This window comes from Eutrema salsugineum, unplaced genomic scaffold (genome assembly GCF_000478725.1).
Source record: "Eutrema salsugineum unplaced genomic scaffold, Eutsalg1_0 scaffold_9, whole genome shotgun sequence".
Classification (NCBI taxonomy): Eukaryota; Viridiplantae; Streptophyta; class Magnoliopsida; order Brassicales; family Brassicaceae; genus Eutrema; species Eutrema salsugineum.
The window spans coordinates 10,140,163-10,159,901 of record NW_006256342.1 but is presented as its reverse complement, the minus strand read 5'-3'; the positions used below and the strand labels follow the sequence as shown (position 1 = coordinate 10,159,901).

Below are 19,739 nucleotides of genomic sequence, written 5' to 3'. Positions count from 1 at the left end.
ATCGGGAACAGAAGATGTACCCTTATTGTATGGCGACATTCGTATAGTCGTTGAAAGTTGGCAGTCTCATATTTTATTTCAGTCGAAAGAATCAGTAAATTGGGTTCTTTTCCGACGAACATCTTTACTTCTTATTTGGGAATGGGCCAATATTATACAACAAGGAAAATGATAGAAAAAAGCCACAGAAAAAATCACATCAAATAGAATACGAATTTGAAGGACAGGATGGATACTCTATTTGCGAGTAAAATTTTCTGGGAGAAAAAATATATAATTTTATTTTATTATTTTATTATATTGTATTGTATCTATCTAATGTATTTTGTTATACTTTGATTTAATATATATAAGATATATATTAAAAAAATTCGCAGAGAGAGAAAAAAAATAAAAGAAAAAAGAAAAAGATTGAGAATAAAAGAAACAAATATGTATGTACTAGATTTTCTTAAAAATATTTTAATAATTAAAAGTTAAATTAGTGAAAATCATGAAAAATATATTGTAATACTAATAACTATATTACCAATTATGAAAATTTATTATGTTGCTGGCCTGATTGATATTAATTGTTTATCTATAATATTACACACTAACTATATTACCAACATTTATCTATAATCATGGGTAGTTTCGTCTTTAAACAAAGTTGGACACCTGCAAGCGCATAACCGTTGTAAATCAAAAATGCCAAATCTACCCTTACGGAACCTTCGAGCAAACCGCTAAGACGGCGGCCAAAATGTAAATAAAGGAAAAGTTAAGGGTCCACTTTTATAAAATAAGTAAAAATTGAGCATAGAACGTGAAAACGATCCGCGCGAGCCACACAAAAAAGGTTCCAGCACAAAGAGAGAGAGAGAGGTTGCTTTGCTTAGAGACGTTGTCGGACTTCAAATCAGTTTCGGTACCGGAATTTAGGAACTCCGTTTAAATCCGGAGCCACCAAAATAGAAAAGAAAAAAAAAGGATAAGCCTTTTCTTTTATCCGTTTTTTCTCCTTCTTCTCTTGGAATTTTCTGAGAGTGAAGTCTGAAGTCAGAGGAATTGTTCTTCAGTTTTCGACATCTGGGTTTTCGATTTTCGGAGTTCAATTTCGGAATTAAGGTCGTTCGAAAGCTTCGGCGAAGGAAAGTTAGGGTTTTTTGTTTGTTTGACTCAGAGAGATCTCTTCGAATTCTCGTTGTTTCTGAGGAAATTGTAAAAGATGTCCACGCCTCTGAAGGTGTGGCAACGTTGGTCTACTCCAACGAAAGCGACGAATCCAGATTCGAACGGGAAGGGTCCAGCCAACATGGTGACCCCAGTTCCGGGTCGGGTCAGTGAGATCTACTACGACGATCCAAGAATATTGCCTGAGAAAGTTTCAGAGCTTGAAAAAGAGGTGGGGTTTTTGGTGTGATCTCTGATCTTTGGTTCGTTACTTTTCTCTTTCTGTTGGGTTTTGCCTTTTTTGATTTTTTTCTTGTCTCGTCTCTTTTTATAATTTGTTAACAGTTGGAATAATTGAATGCGTATTACGATTTACAGCTCATGGCATTGTAAACATTGGTTTCCTCTGATAATTTTCTCGCTTTCGAATTTCTCATGTTTACTCTTTCAAGATTTACGCCTCAACGTGACACTAATAGTTCAAGGTTCTTTTAAGAATTTGGTGACTTTGTAACCAGTGTTATGGCTTAGTTTCTCCTGCAATTATCGACTTGGTTTGATCATGAATATTTTATTTGAGTAACTGGCTGATTCGTTGATCTGCTAAACAGCTTTTTGAATACCAACACAATCTTGGTCTTCTTCTGATCGAGCAAAAGGAGTGGAGTTCAAAATATGAAGAGCTTCAACAGGAATTCGAAGAAGTAAACGAGTGCCTTAAGCGAGAACGCAATGCCCATCTGATTGCTGTAGCAGATGTTGAGAAGCGTGAAGAGGGGTTGAGGAAAGCTCTGGGGATTGAGAAGCAATGTGCAGTTGATGTAAGTTTCCAACTTTCAAGCTTTCTATACTGTTCTTCAAGTTTCCAACTTTTGGTTTTGCAAATTTGTTTACTTTTTATAATGATCTATATGTATATGTATATGTTCCTTTTGGATTTTCCTATTTTCCAAATATTTCAGGCAGATTCATGCACTCATGTCATTTCCTTAATTCATAGTTCCAAGATGCTTATAATTTTCCCCTAATTTGGCCATAAGCATCTTTTTTGCACGTATAAGCGTTTTGACACTTAAAATTGATACAGCTGGAGAAGGCTTTGCGGGAACTACGCTCTGAAAACGCAGAGATCAAATTTACAGCTGACTCGAAGTTGACTGAGGCAAATGCATTGGTAAGAAGTGTTGAAGAAAAATCTCTCGAAGTTGAGGCAAAGCTGCGTGCTGTTGATGCAAGACTTGCTGAAGTTAGCAGAAAGAGTTCGGAAGTAGAGAGGAAGTCGAAGGAAGTGGAAGCTCGAGAAAGTTCTATTCAAAGGGAGCGATTTTCCTACATTGCTGAGTATGTCTTACACTGTATCTTATGTTGAGTAGTTTTTCCTTTTCTCACTCCCTTGCTACTTATTTAGGGGATGATTTCATTAGTTCAACTTGTTTTGTTCTTTTTCTCAGACGAGATGCAGACGAGGCAACTTTGTCAAAGCAGAGGGAGGACTTGCGTGAATGGGAAAGAAAGTTGCAAGAAGGAGAAGAAAGAGTTGCTAAATCTCAAATGATTGTAAAACAGAGAGAAGATAGGGCAAATGAAGGCGATAAGATTATCAAGCAAAAGGGAAAAGAACTTGAAGAGGCGCAAAAGAAGATTGATGCTGCTAACCTTGCTTTGAAAAAAAAAGAAGACGATATCAGTTCAAGGATAAAAGCTCTTGCTTTTAGGGAGCAAGTAAGCAGCTTGTTTTTTTGGCTAGTTTTTATTATTATTCAGAGTGCTCAGAATCTTGTCCATTTACATACTTCCTCTGGATGCAGGAAACTGAAGTGCTCAAGAAATCCATAGAAACAAAAGAGCGAGAGCTACTAGCTCTGCAAGAGAAACTGGATGCCAGAGAAAAGGCAAGCCCTCTCTTATATATATATATGTATGTATTTCTCTGTCACCTCCCGTCTGTGGATGTAGTCTGCTGCATTAAACTCCCGAGCAGAGGATGAAATTTGATATTTAGTTATTCAAATTGTTTACTGACTATAGCAGAGGGTATCTTCTTTGTGCAATTGATTATATAATTTCGTGTCACATTCTGAGCTTAGTTCTCAGTACAGGATTTTTTTTTTTTTTTTTTTTTTTCCAATTTCCGTCTTGATTTTGCTTGTTCGCGATTGTTTCATAGTTTGTAAAAACTATTATATTTTTGAAAATGTTAATATCACGTCTATGTGATTTATACATGTGTGCATTCTGAGTTTTGACCGTGCTAGTTGTTTAATGTTGGCAAATTGACAGGTTGCAGTTCAGCAACTAATTGATGAACACCAAGCTAAATTGGAGGCAGCACAGCGTGAGTTTGAGTTGGAAATGGAGCAGAAAAGAAAGTCTATTGATGACAGCTTGAGGAGCAAGGTTGTTGAAGTGGAAAAGAGGGAGGCTGAGTGGAAGCACATGGAGGAGAAAGTCGCTAAACGTGAACAGGCGTTAGATAGGAAGCTGGAGAAGCATAAAGAAAAGGAAAAGGAATTTGAATTAAGACTGAAAGGCGTAAGTAGCAGAGAGAAGGCCTTGAAAAGCGAGGAGAAGGCATTGGAAACTGAGAAGAGGAAACTGCTCGAGGATAAGGATATTATTCTCAATTTAAAAGCTGAAGTGGAGAAGATGAAGACTGAAAATGAGGTACAACTATCAGAAATTCACAAAGAGAAGGAGGGGCTTAGAGTTACTGAGGAGGAGAGATCCGAGTATCTTCGTCTTCAAACTGAATTGAAGGAGCAACTAGAAAAGTGCAGGTCTCAAGAGGAGCTGCTTTTGAAAGAAGTTGAGGATCTGAAGGCCCAAAGGGAATGTTTTGAGAAAGAATGGGAAGAACTTGATGAGAGGAAAGCTGAGATCGAGTCCGAACTAAAGAATATAACTGATCAGAAAGAAAAACTAGAGAGACACAGTCACTTGGAAGACGAAAGGCTAAAAAAGGAAAAGCAAGCAGCAAATGACAACATGAAAAGGGAGCTCGAAACTCTGGAAGTGGCAAAGGCTTCATTTGCGGAAACTATGGAGTATGAGCGTTCAGTGATCTCTAAGAAAGCTGAGAGCGAAAAAAGTCAACTGCTTCATGATATTGAGATGCTCAAAAGGAATCTCGAGGCTGATATGCAGACTAAACTGGAAGAAAGAGAAAAGGAGTTGCAAGCGAAAGAGAAGTTATTTGAGGAAGAGAGGGAGAAGGAATTAAGCAATATTAATTACCTAAGAGACGTAGCCAGAAGAGAAATGGCGGATATGCAGAACGAGAGACAGAGAATAGAGAAAGAAAAGCTAGAAGTTGATGCTAGTAAAAAACATCTTGAAGAGCAGCAGACAGAAATTCGAAAAGATGTTGATGACCTTGTTGCCTTAACCAAGAAACTGAAGGAACAGCGGGAACAATTTATTAGCGAGAGAAATCGTTTCCTTTCTTCCATGGAAAGTAATAGGAACTGCAATCCTTGCGGTGAACTGCTGCAAGAGATCGTGCTTCCTGACATTGACAATCTGGAGATGACTAATTTGTCAAAACTGACAAACATTCTTGAGAACGAAGCACCAAGGCAGGAAATGAGGGATATATCCCCAACTGCTGCTGGCTTAGGATTGCCAGTTCCTGGTGGGACGGTGTCATGGCTCCGGAAATGTACTTCGAAGATTCTTAAGTTGTCTCCAATAAAAATGGCCGAAACCTCTGCTACTCGGAATTTGGCTGGCCAAGAACCTCAATCTACTGAGCAAGCTAACGTGAATAGTGGGCCATCAACTATGCTTCAGGCGCAATCTGTAAGCGACACAAGAGAAGTCGAAGTCAACAATGCAGACTCAGACGGTGATCAAAGCAACATCAACAGCAAGGCTCAAGAAGTTGAAGCAAATTCTTTGTCTACTCTGAATGCTGATGGTCAATCACGCATTAGAGGGAAAGCCAGAGCCAGAGTCAGAAGAACGCACTCTGTCAAAGCTGTTGTCGAAGATGCTAAAGCTATCTATGGAAAATCTATAGAATTCAATGAGCCCGAAGATTCAACAGAAAATGTTGAGGACTCTTCTAAAGCAAATGATGGAAACACGGGTGAACCTGATCATTCTGGTAAAGGAGCTTCAAAGAATGGACGAAAACGTGGCCGTGTGGGTTCTTTGAGAACTTGTACTACTGAGCAGGATGGTACCGAGAGTGATGGAAAATCAGATAGTGTCACTGGAGGAGAACGTCAGCGCGTGAAGAGGCGGCAAAAGGTTACATCAGAACAACAAGAAGTGGTGGGACAAAGATATAATCTCCGGCGACCTAGAAGGTGGCTTCAAATTTCTTTTTACTTTCAAAAATAGCCCTTGAGGATAATGCGTTGGAGCTGCTTATGCTTCTTTTTATTCAGGCTGTTAATAACTGTTTTCACATTTGGTTATTAGGGGTGCCGGAAAAACCGCTCTTGGTAAAAAGAATGAAGAGACTGTTACAGTGCAACAAGAAGAGGGCATTTACAGTGCTCAAACCATTGCTACAGCTTCAGTAGGCGTTGCTGTTAGTGATAATGGCGCAAGCGCGAATGTGGTGCAGGTAAAAAAAAAATACTCTCACAACTTGGCTACATTTTTTGGTTTTTCCTTTTCGTTCGATTTCTTCTCTTGACCAATCTGTTTCTTTAAATTGTCTGTTTCATTAGAGTGAAACCATGGCAGACTCTGAGGATACAGATGCTGGTTCGCCCAAAAGAACATGCGAGAGTGCAGCAATGAGTGAAGAAGATGTGAACAAAACACCACAAAGGGCTCACTCTGGAAACGAGTACGATGGTGAAGAAGATGAATCGGAATCAGAACATCCCGGGAAACAATCCATTGGTAAGAAGCTCTGGACTTTCTTGACGACGTAGCATTGGTAAGAATCCATCTTTGATCAGGATGTAGTTTGCCTATGATGTTGAAGACCAAAATCTTCTCCTGTTGACAATAGTAGTGTTTGCTTCTTGATCTCTAGCTATCCTAGGAGACTTTTTTTTTTCTTTTTGATTTTGGTGTTAACTAGTGTGGATGTTTTTCACCAAAATGTAGTGTTTTCTTTGTAGTTTTATTTTCTACCACTTAGTTTGCTATCTGGTTAAGAGGATAATTTACAATTCTTTTGGTCTGTTTTAGATGATTTTTTTTAAATTTTATCTTATGAGAGTGGTCTCCTTGTAACCACAAAGTGTTTGCATTTGATCTATTTATTTGTTTTTTTTTACCATCTTTTGTCTATTTTCCTGTCATGTTAAAAAGACCAAGACTTATCAATCATTCAAATAAAGGCTGTTCGAAGATAGTGTGTGTGATGGATATTAAATCACTTGTCGATTCTTCTTTTCTTCTTCTTCTTCTTCTTCTTGGGTCGTCGTCTCTTCTTCTGGATTTGGAGGAAAAAAAAAAAGGAATTATTTATTCCACAACTAGGAAACTATTAAATTGCTGCTATATTCGACCAAATTTGAAGATGCAACAGAGTTGTGTTGTTATTGTTTTGGTAAAAGCTTTCCCCATTTTGTCAGATTCATCCAATTCTGCTTAGCTTTTTACAGTCCGCAATGCTCCAACCTCACTTTTTAAGATAACGATGTCAAGCAATGCTTCAATCTCACTTTCTAAGAGCACATGGTACTACTTAAGCCAATTGTACCCAAAAAAAAAAAAACCAAAAATTCATCCTGAATAGCAATCATAATAATTCATAAATGAAGTTAGATACAATTTGTGTAAAACAAAAGTACCCAAGACGACAAAAAAAAAACAAAAGTACCAAAAAGAAATATCATTATCCCATCTTTCCAATTAAGCTCTCGTATACAATGCACAGTACTAATTATATAAAATAATAAAAACAACAAAAGGATTAATATATGATACTCAACTAGGAAAAACAAACCAACAAGCTAAATTCTTGGAAAACCTGGTTTTCTTTCTATTGAACACTAACAGGATCCTTACAACAACCAAAAAAGATGAAGAGGAGAACAACACCAAGAGCACTTGAGACATATATGAACAGCGAATAGTTATCATGTAAGAAAAAGGTTTTTTGAGCTGTACATTTTCTTCTATAATCATTATATAATCAAAGGCAATGTACAAAGTCGTCTTTCGACTCTTTTTTAGAGCCTCACACCATTCACACCATTCCTAATGAAGTACTGCTTCATATCTCTGAGAACACAAGAGTTGCATCAAGTTAGCATCTGAATTTGCATAGAAGATTAAAAAAACCATAAGAAAAAAAACAATAAAAATTACCTGCAGCGTGGTAAAGGGCAACCGGGATCTTGGCAATGGTATGCGTGAATCCTAATCATCTTCCAAAAATTCATGCAAATCTTACAAGCTCCTCGCTCTTTGACATCGCACACCTCTCTGTGACTGAATAAAGTTTTAACATCATTGCATTTCGGGTATGAGCACGAATCAGTGGCCGTGGATCGGCACGCATGTGCATGCAACAAAGCATCCAGCATCCCAAGAGCCTACAAGTAAGTTTGCTGAAGTCAGAAAATGGGACAAAAATTAAACCAAAGAGGAGAAAGAAACAGAGTTAAAAGCTCTGCTTGTTTTCAAGAATGAACATACTCACCCCAACAGTTCTAGGCGGCGTTCCGTGAGTTGAAGGGACTATGGGGAAGAGATGTAGCTGGCGAAGGATTGTGCTTTCGGTAAAGCATCTAGTGCAAGCTCGGTAACCCGAACAAATCAAACAAGTGTAGTAAATCGTTGTTGAAACATCTTTTTTGCAGGCCGTGCAAGTCACTTGAAGGAGACTACTAGAGTTTTCAGAGCGATGATGCTTGTTTGATGTGTGAAGATGGTGAAGTATCATCATCGAAGAATGCTTGGCTCGTCGAAGCGTGTCAAAGCCGTAATTATGCTTCTGAGAAAAACCTAAGAACTCTTGTCTGCTTTCCAACACACTATTTCGTAGGATGACATCATTATCCTCTGTTGTCGACTGTATGCCGTTCACCTGAGCCTGAGGAAATAAAACAGAAACCAGTTTAGCGACACACGCATATGTTTCAAGTTTACAAGAAAATCAAATATGATCAAGAACGCTAATAACCTTTGAGAGCGAATGCTTCTCTTTGCCATTCATATTATGTGTGTGTTCCCCAGGAAGCTCTTGTTCTGCATTATGACATCTGTTTGCAATAGAGAAATATTTTTGTTACTATACGAAAAACCGAGGAACACTAATAACCTCTGAATTACTCAAGAGGGAGAGAAAGAGAGAGAGATATTTACCTTTCACAAAGTTGAAGATTTTTGCACTTCTCGCAGAACCATCTCAATCCCGATAATATGGCCTCCGAACAGCGTGTACACGAATAATTCAAATCCACCACCATGAAATCCTCCTTGTTTTGAGATATCATTTTTTCGAGCTGCAAAAAACAGAATAGTCAAAGATTAAACACCCTGATTTTTTTTATATATAAAATATGTATCCATATTTCATTCAAAACGTAAATAATAACCTTTTGCATCAGGAGAAAGTTTTTAGCATCATCAACATCAACACCGTCCTTACTCTTGTTGCTCATAACACCTTTAAGTGCTCTTCTAGAAATCGATTTAACCTTCTTCTGCAACTCATTACTGCCTCCTCTCTCGATTTCCTGAACCAGAAGCTCCGCATTATAGGACCAGAAAGATCCTTCAAAGTAAGGCAACCGCGCAGCTGTAATGTTGCAGGTAGAATCCTCTCTCGAAACAAAGAACCGATCATACAAGTTTGTAACATTCGTCACCACCCTCTGCTCGGCTGCTTTATCCAGCATTGACACATACCTGCAATAATGTTGCTAATGTTAAATAAAATTTCCTCACAAGAACAATGACCAAACATAAAGCCGGGATCGAGAGGAGAAAAAGGAAGAAAAGACTGACCATTGGCGAAGTTTCTTAGTGTTGGGGGTTTGCTGAGTCTTAGGATGAGAGTACATAATGTAGTCTTCTCCTTTTGGAGGTGGACAGGCCCATATATAACCCGTAGTGAAACCCCGAATCTTACAGTACTCAAGATATGCAATCTGGCCACAAAAAAAATGAAACAAGTCAATGTCAATAACAATTAGGTTTTAATAGGTAGGGATAGCATGAGTACGGAAAAAAGTGAATAGTATACCAATATTTCATGATAAACGAATGTTCGAAGAGCTTCTCCTGAGAATGTCACTCTCTCGGGTCTAAAGTACTTGACGGAATCGAGATATATGATGTATATGCTGCGTTGGTTTGGTAGGCTACATTCTGATCCAAACTCTTGGACAAACAAGGCAAAGATGCATATATCAACTCCTTCAACTTTCTGGAACAGAAGAATAACCTGAAACATCGAAAATTCGTTACAATTAAGTACAGTTTTGACATACAGAATAAAACATATTCTCTTGTGATATGGATTCCCACCTTTGATCTGTAAGGGAATTCACTAGGATAATGTTCTTTGTGAAGCAAATCGGCAAAAGTTTTGTTGACGAATGAGGTTTTGTCAGCTGAAAACACCACCCTGAGAGTAAGATCATCTGGTTCTAGTACCTGGAAAAGAGAAAGTAACAAATTCAGTATAAAGAAACGAAAACCGAGTTTCAGACCATATCGCAAATTGACGGAAACCACATCATTCTTACATCATTGATGCTCTTCCCAGTAGCCTTTGCGGTTTGGTATCTTTCTTCTTTGAGGCGCCTGAATAGCCTTCGCTCTATAAAGTGACTGAGGATGGTTTCAGGCAAATCTTTCGCCCCCAAATCCGTATTGTCAAGGAGTCCCGTATTGTTGATACTTGTACGCTCCTCTAACAAACAGAAGGGACAAATGTAGTCTGCGGTTTTGTCAATGTCTTTATGTATGTTGTAGAGACCACATATTTGATGTTGCCATTTCCCGCAAGATCCACAACAAACCCACTGCTCCAAAAAATTAAATAAAATATAGAGCTTATGTCATTTGTAAGAGTTGATGTACTGAGAAAGAGATATATAGTAAGAGAGAGAGAGAGATGAAGTTTACCTCCTCTGCGTGTTGATTGTCAGCGTTATTCTTTTTCAGCAAGTTGGCTTTTGAGAGACTGAATCCAGATAAAATGAACTTGCTTCGACAGCGACTGTAACAAGGGTTACAGATTTGATGTTGCGCATCACCTATCTTTTCCTCGGGGATGTAATAGGTAGATTTTTCTTTGATTCGGCGAGGGCAAAGCGAGCAGTATATTGGTTGTGCTGGGAACAAGAGTGGTCCCTCGCCACACAATTGACATCCTTCCTCCTTGAGATCACACGTTTCTCTGATGCATCCCTGTGGCAAAAAGTATTAATAACCAAACAAATCAAAATACAAGCAAAACAGCAATGAGAAGGCCCAAGTTTTGTTACCTGAATACTTGCTTCCTTGAGACTCTTTATATGCAACCTTATTTCTTCTTCTGTGAAACGTTCGACAAGTGAGACGTCTCTCTTGTTACGGTTCTGCAGAGACATTGTGTGAGTATTAAACTCGCACTTGATCAGTTCATCACATTTCATAGGCTCAACAACGTCCACTCCAGATCCCATTTTCTCATGCTTCAGAGGCCTTTCCTCGGCTTGAGTTGCTCTATCGCTGGAAAACAGATCGTCTAAAGAATAAACCCTGATTGCTCCTCTTGCTGGTTTTGTGTTTTTGCTAGTACCAAGACCCTGAACATGCTTATTATCCAAAGGAGAAGTTTCCACCAGATCTAGCTTCGTTATATCTGAACATCCGCTGGCCGTCTCAGAGACTTTATCAACAACAAAATTGCTACATACCGGCACTGTTGATGTAGGGAAATATCCTCTAGCGTATGAAGAAACCTCCTCAAAACTTTTCGGCGGAGTAGAGACTTTCTGCTCTGCAGTGAAACCAGCATTGTGGAGAGTCGGGTCCTGACGTAGCTTAAGAGGAGGGAGTCTGAATGTATTGCTCCAAGAAGGAAGATTCGACTTTGTTGGTGTTTCGGTTCTCTGACGTTTTGACGGATAATAACCAGTTTCAGACTGAAATGTTTCTCCAAGTAACTCCTCCTTCTCATCAGACCGAACATTTAACTGTCTTGGTATTCCCATATGATGACTAGTAGCTTTTCTGGATCCAATCCAATCCGGTAGCATGTTCAACTGCTGATTGAACATATCAGTTTCTTGTTGGTTAGGCTTGGGCTTTAGATACGTAGGCATCATGCCCAAATACATAGGTGGTGACATCAGGTTATGAGGACTGGAACTATAGAGAAGACGGATAATCACCAGACTCTGAACATACCCTGCAAACATCGACATGTCAGGATTAAGCACCAGAAACAATAAAAAAGACAAAGATATGTTACGGAAGAAAATCATCAAACACATAAAGATCACGGACAAAGAGACTGAAATTAGAAGGAAGAGTAAATGTTACGGAGACAGAGAACATGAACAACTTGCAATGAAGTAACATAATCAAACAATTCTACACAATCTTAGATTTGTATTTGCTTGTTTCACAAGTTATACCAAGTGTTGGATCAAGACTCAACATATAACAATCAGCAGGGATACATAATCCACCTGAAACGAATCAATCAAATTCACACTCGATTTCATAGCTAAAAACTTATATAACGATGCGCATGTTTAAAACAAAACAATTAACTCAAAAGCTGCTTAAAGTTTGATAATTGTACGAAATCCCCAAATCAATTGAACAATTCTCCCCACTAAAACCTCAATTCCTAAAGCTCGAAACCCTAATATTTGATCCTACAATCAGATGAATAACTATTCACGCATCGGTAAACCCTAACCAGAGCTTAGTCAGCTACGATCAATTCTCCGACAAAACCCCTAAAATTTCTAAAGACAATTCACGAATTGCTCGAAGAAGAATCCCGACAAAATCCTAAGGCGTGAAAATTAAATAAACAGAGAGAAAGAAAGAAAGAAGGTAAGAACCTTTATCAGTTTTCGAACTGTAGTTTTCTCTGGTTGGTTCGCGCGCAACTCGAAGACAAAGAAAAGATGTTGAAAGAGAAAGTCGCTCTGACTTTGTTGATCTCTGTTCTTACCTTTAGGGTTTCGGCAATTTCTTAATGTAAATTAATGTTAATCCCAAAAAAAAAAAATTGCAACTTTCTCTGTAATATATACGAGTTTATTTTTTAATTCTTTTAATTTTGAGTATTTTCTACAGCTGCTTATTTTATACGAGTTTATTTTTTAATTCTTTTAATTTTGAGTATTTTCTACAGCTGCTTATTTTTTCTAATGGTGATATTCTTCTATTTAATCTATTTATTTTCATATTTTTATTTATTAAGAATTATTCCTTTTTTTTTTAATTCTTTTAGTTTCGGATATTTTCTACCACTGCTTATTTTTCCTAATCAGTTTTGGTAATATATATCCTCCTATTCAATCTATTTATTTTCATATCTATTAATAATTATCCCATTTTCTTTTTTCTTTTAATCTTTTTCGGCAGGAAACATAAAAATATTTTTAGAATTTCGGTAGATTTTTTTGTTGAATTGCATTAAAAATTATAAAATATGACTGTTTAGATCAAGTAAGATATTTGAATCTAAAGAAGTAGATAGAATATAGAAACTGTATAGTTAATGGAAGATAAACTCTCTAGCGTTCTTATTAGAATATAGAAACAGGTATAGTTCAGGGACACCTCTTCCATTGTTATTTTGCCTATCCACTATGGTTCATTGCACTTTTTTGGAAATCTTGTGTGGGTTAATTTTGTCTTCCTCATCGAGTCAAAAGAGGTATAATTAAGGTTATGCGGTTATGGATGCTTTTCTATTCACAAGAATGGTAATTGTGAATCTGTGGTCACAACAATGTTAGCGACAACTATTTCAGAGCTTGTTACAACCGTAAAATAACACATAGCATTATTGGTATCATGACTTAGTAACGATTTTTGTTTGATAACAACTATGGTCTAGCTACTAACAACTATCATATTTAGATGGAATCTAAGTATATTCTACATCCACCAAATAGACAATACCTTCCATATTCCTATTTGCAATCCTATGAGGGAAATCTTTATTTAAATCTACTTGGACTAACATCTTAGCCTCTCCAATAAAGTAAAGAATCGTGTTAAATGCCATAAAGGGAGTACATATGAAGATTTATACTCCAATTTAAGGAATCAAGCTCCGATGAACACATGAACTCCACTCAATAATCATTTATAGTTTAATGATCATTTAGTTGTCTTCTCCTTCAGAAAGTTGTAGACAGCATCTCAAATGTCGAACAGTCACCTCCTCACTGATCAATGATGAGTGCACTAAATCCATTGATAGAAGCATTGGTCGCTCCAAAACTCTTTGAGACATTCGGATGTTGATGTGAATACAAGAATATAGCTGCTCCAGATCTTACATCTTCCTCATCAATCCTGAATCGTTTTTTCCTTCAGGTTACCTCTGCCATGCTCAATTCACGGATGTTGCGCATTTTATAAACGACATGGTGACCATGAATGTCAGAAGCACTCATTTCCAATGTGATTGATATCATTTGATATCGTTTCCCCTACTCGCATGTCTTCCTCTCCATGGACTTTATGATGTGTTCCTTAACTTTATATGTGTGTTGAAATATAGTTTTCACAGCTGTTCTATTGAGTGTTTCTTATGTTTCTTTGTACATAATACTGTATAGTGAAAGTATTTTTATGTATGGAAACAATTATGACCCTTATTTTAGAAGAGAGCGATGATGATATAAACCTCCAGAGATTATTTCACCAATTCTACACTACGTTAAAAACGATGACAAGAAGGTGTATATTCTGAATATCTCAGTTTCAGAAACCAATGTTCTTTTGTTAACTCTTTTAACTTGGAAGCAGATGTAAAACCAAAAATTCGCACAAAAATAAAATGGCGATTTATAAAATAAATGTTACAATAAAGAGAAGTTCAAAACCGATATAGAAAAGCGATTACATAAACAAAATAATAGAGACGAGATAACTCTCTTTCCGTAACTCAACCAATCGCCTGTAGTGCGACGGGAAGATCGATTTTAGAGCTGCATGATACAACCATTGAATCTGTTATCACGACATTTGATAATAAATTTGACGTACTAAAAACTACGATACTCTCGAAGACTTACTCTTAGCAATAGGGAATTGAAATAACTTTGCTTTAAAATTTTCGGGTGTGTTTTTGTGTGTAAGCAGATGCCTTTCTCTCAAGAGAGGCGAATCTATATATAGTAGAACAGAGAACTAGGGTTCGGCCTTGTTGATCAAGTTTCGCCGACTTAAACAATACACACAAGAATATTGCAGAATATACGCAGAATATTCTAGAAGGGCGGCGATCTAAAATCAGTCCAAAAATAATTGCTCGACAGCCCAACGACCAGCTACCTATAAGAACCTAAGAGCCAATAAAAAGCAACGAGCCACAACCAGGCCAGGCGGCGACAGCGCGCGTGTGCTCTTTTCTCTTCTCCATCACACTTTAACTAAAGATATAACATAGTCCTTATTTATACCACTCTAAAATTTTCCACACAACCAATGTGGAACAAATGACATGTTTTCTCATTTAAGTTAGCTAATTCATAAGGCTTTTTATCTATCTCAAAGGCTTCATTTCAATTCACAGACACATTTGTATAAAACCCACAAGCTTTATAAAATTGTTCCAACAACAGATTCTCCGAGTAACACGAAAGTTGGCAAAACATGTTCTAATCAACTGTGCTAGCAAGTCAAAACGTATATGTCTGAAGCAGTGAAATCTTCAGGCATCTCATCTCTAGATAAGTGTAGGAATGTATAGTAAACAAAAGGCAGCATAAGTTTCTACTTGTGAGTAAACTTGTGTACCTAAGAGAGAGATTGAGCCTGAGGCATTCATTAAGTTCACTTCCTCATGATTCATCTGTAAACGCAGCTATTAGTTCTACAAATGGGTTAGTATTTGATGTTTTTGCGGTTTGTTTTAAACGAGCATCCAACTTGATTTGAGAGGAATTAACTATTTTAACATTCATATATCTCTATATTATTATTTGAGTAGACATTTAAATAAATGAATCTTTATTTGTAAGATATTACAGAATATTTTACATAAATAAATATATATATATATATATAAAATATTACATTAATGAACCTTTACTTATAAGATATCATATAAATAAACTTTACAAATATAAAAAGTTCAATTAAATATTATTCTGTAAGAGATAGTTAAATATACAGCTCACAGATTTGTTTTGAATATATATGTATATAAATTAAAAGTTTATTTAGTTTCTTTACTTATTAAAATATTAAAATATATTTTATAATTTTTATAATAATTATTTCATGAAAAAATCTATTTCAACTTTTACAATATGTTTTATTTATATTTTTATAATTAATTAGTATCATTTTCGAAAATCAATTCAATTATTTTTATAAAAAAATGAAATATATTTTTAAAATTGAAATTGTATTTTTTTACGGATTAGCCAAAAAGTATTTTAGAAAATTACAAAATAGATTAAGTAGACAAACTAGATTAAGTAGATGAGTTTGTCTACTTTAAAAATTCCATATGAATTATTATTAATTCATATTATAGAATTCATTAACTAAAAAATGATAGTTTGATCTCTAACAAAATATTCATAGTTAAAATTTTATTTTATTGATATATATATATTTAGATTCTAATTGATGTTAATATTTATATATATATTAATATCATATTATTTTTATATAAAAATTACTAATAATTAAACTATGTAACAAAACTAACTCAAAGTCCTATTTGATGATATATATATATATATATATAAGTAAATATTGGCTGTGTGTATTTATATATGTATTATTATCTATTACCATCAAATTTATTTATTTGTATTTTTGTTAAAAAAATTTTGCTATTAATTTTAATTTAACCAATAAAAATTAAATTAAATTTAAAAATAATTTAAAAAATATTACACCGCACTATGTGCAGATTAATTCCTATGTGTAGTTGCATTTTTTCAAGAAAAATAATCGTATATTCGATAATAGAACTAACGATATGATCGTTTCCTATGATATTAAATAAAATATGCATTTTTCCACAAATATACACCATAGATTAACATCAAATAACTTTTATAATCGATTGTCTTATTAAAATCAAATATCACAAAAAATGTTTTAAAAAAAAGATTATCACGTGTGTGCGTAAGGGACAAACCTAGTATGATAGTATCCATGTATTTTATAAGTATAGAAAAGACAACTTGCTGTTATTTAGATTTCCAGATACATGATGTTTTCAATATCATCCCAAAAAGTTGACTCCAACTGACTGGTTCTCATAAAGCTACCACGTAATGGTCTGATCTTAATGCTTTGTGTTGAATCATTCCTCTCCAGATCACAAATGAAGAAACGTGTGGCTTGACCAGGATTGACATTTCTCTTTGCGAGCCAAACCGTACCACTAGTGCCACCCATCCTTTGTTGATTTGTAATGATGAAATTCTCAGCAACAGGGAAAACAAAAGTCTCTTTGTCTAACCATCGACTCTTCTTAGCATCTTCAAGAACCCAAATTTCAAAAAAACCTATATTCGAACTACAAGAATAACAATAGTTTAACAAAGCTAATTTTCCTTTGTAGTTTATGAAACTGTTCCAACACCAGCCCCAACAGAAGCGAACCTCATTAGGCATTTCAATCAAATTGAACTCCTCAGAACTCAAGTCAAAACTCATAACCACGCATCTGTCTGCATCAAGAGTAGCTCCATAATACAATACACCGTTAATTGTTATTCCTCCCGAGCCAGGACAGTGAGGAATGTGGCATTGAATCTTTCTCCATGAAGCTCCAGCTCCAAGTACCAACACTTGATGTTCTGATCTCACTACTCTCTTTTCCTTAGTGAGATCCCAAACTACGCTAAGCACTTTGTACTCATCATTAACAGGATCGTGTCCAAAATAGTTCCACATGTTGTAATTCACTTTGGTTTCAAATAACATCACGGGCAACTCCAAAACCTGCCTAGTGTGGAGATTACAAATTCGCACACTTTCCCCAATTCTGAAACACGCCAAGCCATGAGCAGCGCTCACAAAGCAGCCTTCCGTTTTGGACATGGCTAGGTCTTGGTCGATTACAGAGACGGTTGTGTCCGAGTGATCAAGATCAGTCGATGATGCGAGCAACGCATACTTGATCCGTGTTTCTCGATCCACTAAATACGCGAAGAAACGTCTTCGACGTGATGATGATTTAAGGAAAAGGTCTGTGAAGTATCGAGAGGCAATAAGGGAAAGCCAGAGCTTTGAGACGCACTTGAATGTCATCAGAGATTTCACCGGCAGTCTTGTCAGAATCTCGATCAACAGTTCCTCAGATATCTCTGGTAAGGCCACGGTCAGGATCATCTCCTTCTCCTTCTTTTTCATCTTTTTCACGGCAAGACATAAAGAAGACGATCTCATAGTTGTTCACAGATTTGTGTTTCCAAAGCTTGTTTGGTTTTACTTTTACAAACCTACTTGGTCCATGTATTTATAAGACATAAAAGTAAAACTCGCTAAAACAAAAATGTAATTCTCATGATATTTAAGCCCTATTTCCTCTTTTTTTTTTCACTTATCCTAATCAGTTTAAAGTGAATAAGAAATATAGAAAGTTTGAATAAAAGAAAAAGGAAAATCTAGCCAGCATATGTGTATATAATATAGTCTGAGTAATTTCTATAACTTACTTATATCCTAAATTCTAATACAGTATAGTCTGAGTAAATTCCCTAACTTACTTATATCCTAAATAACTGCTCCGGATCTTACATCTTCCTCATCAATCCTGAATCGTATTTTTCCTTCAGGTTTCCTCTGCCATGCTCAATTCACGGATGTTGTGCATTTTATAAACTACATGGTGAACATGAATGTCAGAAGCAGTCATTTTCAATGTGATTGATATCATTTAATATTGTTTTCTTCCACTCGCATGCCTGCCTCTCCATGGATTTTATGATGTGCTTTGTTATATAGTTTTCACAGCTGTTCTATTGAGTGGTGCTTATGTTTATTTGTACATAATCCATTAATACATGTCATACTGTATAGTGAAAGTATTTTTATGTATGGAAAAAATTATGACCCTTATTTTAGAAGAAAGCGATGATGATATAAACCTCCAGAGATTCTTTCACCAATTCTACACTACGTTAAAAAAGGATGATAAGAAAGTGCATATTCTGAAATATCTCAATTTCGGAAACTAATTCTATTTTGTTTAACTCTTTAATTTCAGCTTGGCAGCAGATTCCCCCGAGTACCACGAAAGTTGGCAGAACATGTTATAACTAACTGTGATAGCAAGCTCAAAACGTATATGTCTGAAGCAGTGAAATCATCAGGCGTCTCTTTAGATAAGTATTGTAATGTGGTGGTTTCAATATGTGAAGGAGCATTCAGTGCTTTGAAGCACAACGCAGTTGTTGCTCATAGGAAAGAAGTAGGCTTTCGTGATCTGCCTTTATCATTTTTAGTGTCTCCGAGAGATTGTTTCAAGAAACCAATGGTTATGCGACCTGTCCGGTTAAATTTGCTCTTATACCATTTTTTGCCAATTTTTGTGTCCGGTACAAGGGAAGTGACAATAAAGGCATGTTTCCTTTCTCCCTGCTAACACTGAAATGAATGTCTGAACGTTGTGGATGCAACAGATTGAACCTTTTTCTATTCGCCAAGTGAAGGTAAATGGGGACAGGGAATCAAATCATGGTCAAGGGAACGGAAATCGAAGGGATTGGTGTATGATTGATGATTTTGATCAAATCAATCTTATGTGCAAAGGCTCTTGTTCACATTTTTATTAAAAAAAAATTTGTTTGGATTTGTGATCATTGCCGTTTATGTTGATGACTTGTCATGATTGAAACTTAAAAGGATACTGAAGAAAGGAGAAATCATATGAAAGATCTCGAAAATACGAAAATACAAAGTTTTTGCCTTGGATTACAAATAGAGTATTTCTAAAATGGAGTATCCATACATCAATCAAGTTATACCAAAAGGATCTTAAACGCTTTTAGATGGATAAAACAACTCATTTGAGTATCCAATGGTTAATAGATCACTTGATGTTGATAAAGATCCGACCTTGTGAAGATAACAAAGAACTATTAGGTTCTGAATTACCTTATATAAGCGTTATTGGTGGACTTATGTATCTTGCAAATTGTACCAAACCGGACATCATTTGTTACAAATCTATTTGCAAGATATCGTTTATCCCTTACAGGTAGACATTAGAATGGAATAAAACATATTTTCTGTTATCTTCAAAGAACAAACTTGAGATTGTTTTATCCTAGAAATTACAAACTCGATTTAGTTGGTTTGTAGATGCATGTTTTTATCAGATCCACATAAATCTCGATCGTAAACCGAATATGTTTTCATATTTGGAGGCACTGCAATCTCTTGGCGTTTTCAAAAGCAGACATTGGTTGACACATTCTCAAATTAACATAAACTATTGCACTTCA

The 19,739-nt window shown here is 36.0% G+C and overlaps 3 protein-coding genes across 3 annotated transcripts; 1 reads left to right on the top strand and 2 right to left on the bottom strand.

Annotated features, from left to right (window-relative positions):
* Positions 1-854: 854 nt before the first annotated feature.
* LOC18008742 (protein CROWDED NUCLEI 1) lies at positions 855-6,470 on the top strand. The gene is made up of 8 exons (XM_006391440.2): positions 855-1,387; positions 1,767-1,976; positions 2,243-2,496; positions 2,607-2,877; positions 2,964-3,047; positions 3,436-5,465; positions 5,581-5,728; positions 5,835-6,470. The coding sequence occupies exons 1-8, from the start codon at positions 1,211-1,213 to the stop codon at positions 6,042-6,044; spliced, it is 3,384 nt and encodes a 1,127-aa protein (XP_006391502.1). The 5' UTR covers positions 855-1,210; the 3' UTR covers positions 6,045-6,470.
* Positions 6,471-7,195: 725 nt separating this feature from the next.
* On the bottom strand, positions 7,196-12,168 carry LOC18007927 (histone acetyltransferase HAC2). The gene is made up of 13 exons (XM_006391439.2): positions 12,141-12,168; positions 10,566-11,473; positions 10,204-10,488; positions 9,822-10,100; positions 9,601-9,729; positions 9,317-9,517; positions 9,079-9,221; positions 8,667-8,979; positions 8,434-8,573; positions 8,252-8,330; positions 7,769-8,161; positions 7,435-7,661; positions 7,196-7,347 (listed from the first exon to the last, which is right to left on the bottom strand). The coding sequence occupies exons 2-13, from the start codon at positions 11,412-11,414 to the stop codon at positions 7,296-7,298; spliced, it is 3,090 nt and encodes a 1,029-aa protein (XP_006391501.2). The 5' UTR covers positions 11,415-11,473; positions 12,141-12,168; the 3' UTR covers positions 7,196-7,295.
* Positions 12,169-16,476: 4,308 nt separating this feature from the next.
* On the bottom strand, positions 16,477-17,679 carry LOC18008904 (putative F-box protein At3g52320). The gene is made up of 4 exons (XM_024154714.1): positions 17,554-17,679; positions 16,919-17,406; positions 16,663-16,804; positions 16,477-16,596 (listed from the first exon to the last, which is right to left on the bottom strand). The coding sequence occupies exons 1-4, from the start codon at positions 17,677-17,679 to the stop codon at positions 16,477-16,479; spliced, it is 876 nt and encodes a 291-aa protein (XP_024010482.1).
* Positions 17,680-19,739: the final 2,060 nt, after the last annotated feature.

Excerpts from the sequence above, each read along its gene's own strand:
- LOC18008742 (XM_006391440.2), top strand. The coding sequence starts at position 1,211 with ATGTCCACGCCTCTGAAGGTGTGGCAACGTTGGTCTACTCCAACGAAA. Across the intron at positions 5,466-5,580 it reads AATCTCCGGCGACCTAGAAG|GGGTGCCGGAAAAACCGCTC; the intron begins GTGGCTTCAAAT and ends TTTGGTTATTAG. Across the intron at positions 5,729-5,834 it reads CAAGCGCGAATGTGGTGCAG|AGTGAAACCATGGCAGACTC; the intron begins GTAAAAAAAAAA and ends CTGTTTCATTAG.
- LOC18007927 (XM_006391439.2), bottom strand. The coding sequence starts at position 11,414 with ATGTCACCACCTATGTATTTGGGCATGATGCCTACGTATCTAAAGCCC. Across the intron at positions 9,222-9,316 it reads TCGTTTATCATGAAATATTG|ATTGCATATCTTGAGTACTG; the intron begins GTATACTATTCA and ends TTTTGTGGCCAG. Across the intron at positions 8,574-8,666 it reads ACTTTCTCCTGATGCAAAAG|CTCGAAAAAATGATATCTCA; the intron begins GTTATTATTTAC and ends TGTTTTTTGCAG.
- LOC18008904 (XM_024154714.1), bottom strand. The coding sequence starts at position 17,679 with ATGAGATCGTCTTCTTTATGTCTTGCCGTGAAAAAGATGAAAAAGAAG. Across the intron at positions 17,407-17,553 it reads AGATTCTGACAAGACTGCCG|TATGCGTTGCTCGCATCATC; the intron begins GTGAAATCTCTG and ends ACACGGATCAAG. Across the intron at positions 16,597-16,662 it reads TGGGTGGCACTAGTGGTACG|AGGAATGATTCAACACAAAG; the intron begins GTTTGGCTCGCA and ends TGTGATCTGGAG.